We start from the raw sequence: 8725 nt of genomic DNA on the forward strand, positions 1-8725 counted from the left end.
TTCATGCTAAAGAACGAACATTTGTCTGGGTGTAGTTTTAGGTTATTTTTCCTACATAGGTCAAAGACGTTAGTCAAATTTTTGATCATATGATTTTCGGAACAACCGATGACTATTAAGTCATCCATATACAGGAATGCCTGTGAAGGTTCTAATCCAGAAAATGCCATTGTCATCATTCTTTGGAATGAATTGGGCGCTGGAGTGGGCGGAATTTGTCGAAGATTTGTCAGTTCGGGTTCGATATTATTTATTATTTTTGGTAATATATTTTATTTGTGTATTAAATTGGTTAAATCTATGGAGTGATTCTTATATATGTATGTAGATGTAAATTTTATTGGAATATATGTATGTCAAATTTTACTTAATGTATGGATATGTATATTTATGGGTATGTATAATTTTATGTGTATGTAAAATTTTTCTGAATATATGTATATGTATATTTGATTTAATTTAGTTGAATTTGTGGTTTGTATTTTTTAATGAGGCAAAAAACAGCAGTTTAGAAGCGGACGATAATAGTGAATTTTGGACAGTGTTTTAAAAAATGTATATATATATATGTATATGCGCTTGGATACCAGCGGATCACCGTGAGACGAATTAGGGGGCCGGTATTGGCAAAGTGATTTTTTTATGCACTTAAAAAAAAGAAGTATATATTTTCACTTAATTTTCACTTTTCACTTGATACGGATGGACGGAAAGAATAAACGCCGTTGGAAAAACGAAAATGGCGACCACGGACGGAATAGGATTTAGAGCCGTACTTATCTTGATTTTGCGCCGGTAGGATCAGGATGTGTCGCGGACGAAGGACCATGAAATGGAGTGGGCGGAATTTGTCCAAGATAGTTATTGACTTCTGGGGGATCGTGATGTGGTCGTCTCTCAGTGTATGTGTCGTTGATCGTCGTTGTTGTTGTTGCGGCTGCTGCTGCTAATTCCTCCAGAAATTAAATGCACGGGATCGACTTCACTTTTGAACTTTATTAGAACACTTGTAAATTAAGACTAACTTAAAACTAACATGGAAATACTGCGGGACCGCGGAGTGGTGAATACCTTGCGGGAAGGAGAGCGAGAGGAGAGAAGGAGAGCGCGAGCAGCGGTGCTTGCGAGCCGTGGAGGAGCTTTGAGTACAAGCATTGGCCGCTTACACTGCCGCTCAACTGTTTGCGCCCTTCTGGCGTGAACATTCTCCCCCCCCCTTGCGTAGGCAAAGGTATCCCTGGCCGGCTAGACAGCAGTATCGGCCTCTTCATTCCGTGCACGCTCCAGAAACGGTCCATCCGAACACCGTGTTCTGCGCGACGGGCAACCCATCCTCAATCTTTAGGAACCCCGGTTGGATCAGATTGGCATATACATCTGATCCCAACACGAGGAAGATGGTGGCCGGCCGGTGGAAGCGCTCGTCCGCGAGACGAACACCGTCAAACTTGGCCCTTGCGGCGTCGCTCAGAGCTCGGATGGGTGTCCGGATCCTTAGGCTGGGGTCGATCTTCAGGACGACGTTGAGTCGGAAGGTGCTTGTTCGGGACCGGAGTGTCACCGAGCAGACCTCGTCGTCTCCCAGCCGGGTGATGGGCAGCCGGAACGCAGCCGCCAACGACCGGTCGATGCTGCTCACCGGCATGCATGGGTCGATCATGGCCCCGGCCTCGAAGGTCTTCGAGCCCGTGTCCAGCACGACGATGGCTGTAGGCAGGATGGGGACAGCCTTCTGCTGCCCCGTTGCTACCGCCGGAGACGCGACGGAGACCTTCGGACGCGGGCGATTTTTGGCGACCGGACCGGACGAGGTGCAGCGGGATGGCGCGTCGGAGCTGGTAGCGCTGCCGGGGTCGGAGCGGGGAGGACCTCGTGCATGTGGAGGAGAGTGTGGTGGTCTCCTCCACACTTCTTGCATCCCTCTTGGCTGCGGCAGTCTCCTCCTGAGTGCTGATGGGCGAGGCAGTTCGAGCAGTACTTATTGATAAGTACTGCCCGAAGGCGCTTTTCAGCGCTCAGTTTGTGGAACCTCTTGCACTTCCGAAGAGGATGGATTCCAGAGCAGACTCGTCTGCTCTCCAACGACTGCGTGGAGGACGAGGAGCCATTATTTTTAGGAAGTGAGTAGTAAGTCTGCCAATAAAAGAAATAAAAAGCTTAGTATGAGCCGACTACTATCTGGGCCCCGGACTGGGGGAAGTGCCCTAATCCCTAGGAACGGAGGACTCTTTGTCCTCCATCGGTAGAAGAATAACCTTGTGGACAGGGCGTTTTATGGTGCCGCCCCCACAAAGGTCTTACCATTATCCGAATGGACCCGCTGAGGACAACCGCGCCTCGCTACGAAACGAGCAAAGGCCGCTAGAAATTTCTCGGTTGTTAGATCGGAAGTGGGTTCCAAATGGATAGCCTTCGTGGAAAAGCACACAAACACACAAACATATCCCTTCGTTATGAGACACGCTCTCCCTGTATAATTTTTTATTTCGAAAGGGCCGGCATAGTCGATACCCGTGTAGGTGAACGCCCTTGAGAAGGAGACTCTATCTGTCGGGAAATCGCCCATCAGCTGTGTTTGGAGTCTCTTCTTGTAAATCGTGCAAATCTTACACGGATTGACCACAGCCTTCACCAGATTCTTGATTTTAGGAATCCAATACTTCGATCGGATCAGGCGTACGATCAATTGACTACCGCCATGAAGAGTAATCTGGTGAGTAAATTGGACGATGAGGCGCGACAGTCTACAGTCATAGGGGAGAATAATCGGATGACGTTCATCATATTGCAGGGTTTTGGAGGCAGTGAGACGGCCGCACGCCCTTAAAAGGCCGTGTTGGTCAATGAACGGGAACAAATTCACCAAAGGACTTGACACCGAGAGGCCTTTTCTCGGTCAGATGCTGAAGCTCTTGGCCATATGCTCTGCGCTGCGCAATGGAGGTCAGAGTTCGTTCTGCCTCTCGGATCTCTTCACTTGTAGGGCGTGAATTGGGCAAGAACGAACCTTTGCGGCAGCGTTTAAGGGCCTTGTCCAATTTGGAGAAACGTTCGAGAAAGTCGATGGACGGGGCCTTGACAAAATGCACTTTGACCGCGCGCTGCTCTAGCTCTGTCACTGGAAGAGTGTCGCTTTGTGCTGGCCATAGCTCTCGTGGCCCTTGCAGCCACTCTGGTCCGTGCCACCAGAGATGGTTTTCTGCCAATTCATGTAGGAATACGCCTCGACTGGCTAGATCGGCGGAGTTTTGTTCTGAGCGAACGTGTGCCCAACAGTCGACTGGCGTCGCCTGCGTGATCTTGGCAACTCTGTTGGCCACAAATGTGGTCCAGTTGCACGTAGGCTTTCGTAGCCAGGCTAAGACGATTGTGGAATCTGTCCAGCAGCGGATATCTGAACTGGCGGAGGGCATGTGCGGAAGGATTGCTGTCACCATTTCGGTTAACAGCACGGCACCACAGAGCTCTAGCCGAGGAAGGGAGACGGTTTTTACCGGGGCCACTCGTGTTTTGGCTGTAAGCAGGCGAGTCAGGATCTTTTGCCCCATCTCGACGCGGACGTATATAGCCGCTCCATAGGCTCTCTGAGACGCGTCACAGAAACCGTGGTGCTCTATGATTACCTCAGGCTGGTACCAGATCCATCTCGGAACGCGGATCTGGTTGAGGTCGGAATACTCGTCTAAAAACGATTGCCACCGCTGACTCATTTCAGTGGGAAGCTTATCGTCCCAGCCTAAGTTCTGCAACCAAATCTCCTGCATGAACATTTTTGAACGGATTATGAACGGCGCGAGCCACCCGGCAGGATCGAACAACCTAGCGATTTTGGACAAAACTTCTCGCTTTGTATAGGAGGGTTCCTTAACTATTTCGGGGGGAACGAAATAGAATTCGTCGGACTTCGCCCTCCACCGAATACCGAGCGTCTTGGCCGTGCTTTCGGCATCGATGTCGAGGAACTCGCTATGAAGGAGGTGTTCGGCCGGGACGTCTTTAAGGACGCTTTTGTTGTTCGAGGTCCACTTTCTTAGCGGAAACCCGGAGGCACTTAGGGCTGCTTGCAACTCTCGAATCGAACTTTGGGCTTCGTTTACGGAATTCGCCCCTGCCAGAACGTCGTCGACGTACATGTGCTGCTGGATGATGCGGCTGGCATTTGGAAATGGCACTTGGATATCCTCTGCCAGCTGTTGCAAGACTCGAATGGCGAGGAATGGGGCGCAGTTGACCCCGAAGGTAACTGTTTTTAGTTCAAAGTCGCGGATATCTCCTTCCTTGTTTCGGAACAGAATTCTTTGAAACGGGGTATGTTTTGGATCGACCCAGATCTGACGATACATTTTCGTAATGTCTGCACTGAAGACGTATTGAAAATAACGCCATTTCAGGACCTGGATCGTTAGATCGGATTGTAGGACTGGACCAGCATGAAGGATATCATTTAAGCTGGTCCCATTTGCCGACGGACTTGAAGCGTTGAATACAACGCGAAGCTTTGTAGTGGTGCTTTCGGGCTTAACTACCGCGTGATGAGGAAGATGTTACGAGGGAGAATTGTGAGTCGGCGGAACTTCTTTCATATGACCCAGATCCAGGTACTCCTGGATCACGCTGTCATATTGCTCTTTTAAGGGAAAGTCTCTTTTTAAACGATTTTCGTTTCTAAGGAACTGAGCTAACGCAATGGACCTTGAATATCCTAAATCGGATCCGGTATTCTCGGGGTCCCGGAACGGGAGCGTCACCACGTACCTTCCGCTTGCGTCTTTTGTTGTTGTTTGGAGGAAGTTCAGTTCACAATAGGAGTCCGACTCTTTTACCATCTTTACTGGTAGATCCTCCACCTCCCAGAACTTGCTGAGAAGCGTGTCGACCGAATCAGGGTCGCCTATTTGGTGCACCTGGGTCGTGAAGGATGCGACCCGTTTCGGCTTACCCTTGGAAATCGGCCCCGTTAGCACCCACCCGAAAATAGTTTCTTGGACCAGGAGCGAGCCGCAAATATTTTGTCGGGTGCCATCCATCATTATGGATGGTAGAATGTCAGCCCCGATCAGTACATCAATTTGAGAGCTCTCGAAAAAAGGTAGGATCTGCCCAGCGGAGTGCGGGCAGGTCCTTCAAAGAATTCCGTGGGATCGGATAGGAGGGCAGTTTACCTGAGAGCTCCGGAAGGACGTACGCTTCAGTGTCTAACTGTAGACCTGGCTTAGTAGGAGAGCGAATCCCGAAGTGACACAGCTTCGAGGATTTCGCGGAGACCGAATGATTTAACCCGGAGACTTGGGTCTGGGTGTTGCGGAATAGCAACTTGATGAGGTTGAACAGGCGTTCTGAAATGAACGTCGCCTTGGATCCCGAGTCGATTAAGGCTCGGGCTCGGTAGTTCGTCTCCAAATGGCACACGTCAATGATCGCTGTGCTCAGTAGGACGGCTGAAGTGCCGGACGCGAAAAAAGTTTGCACCGCTGAGGTGCTTGCCGATGCATTTCTGCTGGAGGGTCTCGGAGGTTGCTGTGTAGGGGGCGAGGTTGAGGAACTCGCATTTTCAGAATTTGGGGGACTGCGATGCAGCAGCGTATGGTGCCTGTCCTTACATGTAAAGCAGCTGTATGTGCTTGTGCAGTCACGTAGCTGGTGACCTCTGGCAAAACAATTCAGACATAGCTGCTTCTTTCTTATATAGCCGGAGCGCGAGTCAACAGACATTTGAAGAAAACGCGGGCACAATCTTACCGGATGGTTCTCCTTAGAACATAAGTCACACCCTTTCTGTTTGGTGCTGACCTTTGTCTCGAAGGATTGAAGCCTTTTTGGAACTGCCTGAGTCGGTTTCATATCTTCGATGGCTTCCAATGTCCGATACCTTTCGCTCAGGAAGGCATTCATTTCTTCCCAAGCTGGGATCTCGGATTTGGCAGTTAGCGACTGTTCCCATAAGGACAGGGTCTGCTTGGGCAGTTTGCTCGCGCAAAGGAAAACCAAGAGACAATCCCAGTTTTCTGTGGATATCTGGGAATGCGCTAGTGCTGTTAAACACCCCTGAATCGTGGATTGTAGCTCTTTTAGAGCATGACCAGATTCTTGCGAAATTGAACTCAAGTTAAAAAGGAGCTTGAGCTGGCTGTTGACTAAAAGTCGCTTGTTTTGGAACCGATCTCGAAGCGCCTCCCACGCCGAAGCAAAACCATCATTCGTGAGAGGAGATTTCGCCACGATGGCTTTTGCTTCGCCACTTGTTTTCGTAAGGAGATGGAATAGCTTCTCGACCGGAGTCAGCCTGGGGTTGTTTACGTAAATTGCCGTGAATAGGTCCCGGAAAGTGGGCCATCGGAGGTAGTCGCCATCGAAGACTTCCGTGTCGCATGGAGGTAAGCGGCAGCCGGACGAAATTAGCGGCTGAGAGGGTGCTTGCGCGACTTGAGGCGTTGCTCTGTCGATTGTTTGTGCTGCACATGACTCGTATACTGAGTAGCAGTAGTCATATTTTGCCTGGAGGATAGGCACTGTGTCGAGGGATCCTTCTTGGGCCATTAGGTCAGAGCATGTTTCGTACTCTCTTTCCACTTTGTCCCATAAGGCTCGCACCTGTTGCAGACGGACTTGTAACGTGTGTAGGAACGGAGAGGCTTGATCAGGAGTGTTGATCTTCGCTTCGAAAAGGCTTACGCGATCGCTGACGGCGATGAATTTATGCAACGCTGCGGTTGCGGGCGTTGGCTGCTCAGAGGATGCCATTTTCTTTGTGGTAGAGCGTGTGACGCGGAGGAAATCAGTCCCGACAGCGGAGGGACTCTCGGATTTTCTAGATAGAGAAGACTCACTAGACGCTCGCGTCACTGGTCGGGAAATGACCAACCTAGGAGTTGTCTTCCAACTGGTCGATGGCAAAACCTTTGCTTTCGGAGTGGGAGTCGCGGTTTTGACCCTGGGACTAACGGACTTGGGTGCTGGCTTACCGCGAGTGGATAGCGGAGATTGCGGGTTGAACTTTTGTTCTTTTCCAGGTGCGGGTGTCTTTTTCTTGTCTCCCTCTAGGGGCATGCTCAGCTATGCCCTAGGAGAAGGAAGTCAAGAAGGCCTGCACGCCGCAAAAAATGTGGAATTGAAAAAGAACCAGACACAGAGGGCACCCAAATCTGGATGGACAAAGAATGCCGTCGGAATTCGGGAGAAAGTTGCAATTGGGATCTGGAGATTGGAGCACGAAAGGAAAAAAATATCCAAATTTTTGTGAAATAAGGCCCCAATAGATCTTCAATCAACTGGAAAAAGCTTAAATGAAGCACAATATAGCTAAAATTCAGTGTGAAAAATAGCTAGGAGGATTCACAAAAAAACAGCTAGAGTGAAGTCCACAAGAAGATATAGCTATATTGGAGTCTAGAAAAACAATAGCTCAAATTTATAAAAAATAGCTATGAATTGCAATTTCTAGAAAAATAGCTAATAAATATAGCTACCAGCTGGAGTCTGGATAATAGCCAATGATTTATAAAAAATCGCTACCGATTGGAAATCCCGAAAAAAAATAGCTAATATATAGAAAATAGCTATAAATTTGAATTTATGGAAAAATAGCTAAAAAATAGCTACCAAATGGAGTCTGGGTAATAGCCAATGATTTATAAAAATTAGCTACCGATTGGAAATCCCGAAAAAAATATATGAAAAATAACTATAAATTGGGATTTATAGACAAATAGCTAACAAATAGCTATCGAATAGAGTTCGGATGATAGCTAATAATTTATAAAAAAATAGCTACCGGATTTAGGACCACAACGAAAAATCGCGACAAACGGATGCGAAACATAAACACCAAAAAAAAAAAACCAACAAACACTCCAAAAAGCCAAGTTGGGAGGCTGATAAATTTGGGTGGAACTTATTTATTTTATTTTATGTTTCGATTCTAGGGTATTCTCTCGTCGCTATGCGCCGGTTTTTTGTCAGGGCAATAAAGAACAAAGAGGAGACGAAAGAACTTGCACTTGGCAAGCCTATGTAAGTCGCGACTGTGTGTATGTATGTATGTATTATTTGGAGTTTAATAGGGGACTTGCAATATGTATTTATGTATGGAGAAACATATATATGTAATGTAATATCGGAAGAAAAAAGTCAGGTTTTATTTTATTCTGTATGGCGAGATTTGTGTTTTATTTTGAGCCAAGAGATAAAATTTGTTCTCAGTTCGGGTTCGATATTATTTATTATTTTTGGTAATATATTTTATTTGTGTATTAAATTGGTTAAATCTATGGAGTGATTCTTATATATGTATGTAGATGTAAATTTTATTGGAATATATGTATGTCAAATTTTACTTAATGTATGGATATGTATATTTATGGGTATGTATAATTTTATGTGTATGTAAAATTTTTCTGAATATATGTATATGTATATTTGATTTAATTTAGTTGAATTTGTGGTTTGTATTTTTTAATGAGGCAAAAAACAGCAGTTTAGAAGCGGACGATAATAGTGAATTTTGGACAGTGTTTTAAAAAATGTATATATATATATGTATATGCGCTTGGATACCAGCGGATCACCGTGAGACGAATTAGGGGGCCGGTATTGGCAAAGTGATTATACCCGTTACTCGTAGAGTAAAAGGGTATACTAGATTCGTTGAAAAGTATGTAACAGGCAGAAGGAAGCGTTTCCGACCATATAAAGTATATATATTCTTGATCAGGACCAATAGCCGAGT

General features: G+C 46.8%; 1 protein-coding gene across 1 annotated transcript; it reads right to left on the reverse strand.

Moving 5' to 3' along the window:
* Positions 1-1267: 1267 nt before the first annotated feature.
* Positions 1268-7047, reverse strand: LOC122756606. The gene is made up of 5 exons (XM_044006696.1): positions 5186-7047; positions 4589-5121; positions 2872-4522; positions 2512-2744; positions 1268-1950 (listed from the first exon to the last, which is right to left on the reverse strand). Exons 1-5 carry the CDS (start codon positions 7045-7047, stop codon positions 1268-1270), a joined length of 4962 nt encoding a protein of 1653 aa, XP_043862631.1.
* Positions 7048-8725: the final 1678 nt, after the last annotated feature.

Source organism: Drosophila santomea, unplaced genomic scaffold, assembly GCF_016746245.2.
Source record: "Drosophila santomea strain STO CAGO 1482 unplaced genomic scaffold, Prin_Dsan_1.1 Segkk69_quiver_pilon_scaf, whole genome shotgun sequence".
NCBI classification, from domain to species: Eukaryota; Metazoa; Arthropoda; class Insecta; order Diptera; family Drosophilidae; genus Drosophila; species Drosophila santomea.

Bases quoted from the DNA above. Each gene is read 5' to 3' on its own strand.
- LOC122756606 (XM_044006696.1), bottom strand. From the start codon at position 7,047: ATGCCCCTAGAGGGAGACAAGAAAAAGACACCCGCACCTGGAAAAGAA. The intron at 5,122-5,185 runs GTACGTCCTTCC...AATTCTTTGAAG, and splicing joins CTACAGTTAGACACTGAAGC to GACCTGCCCGCACTCCGCTG. The intron at 1,951-2,511 runs GTATCGACTATG...CTCGCCCATCAG, and splicing joins AAGGGCGTTCACCTACACGG to CACTCAGGAGGAGACTGCCG.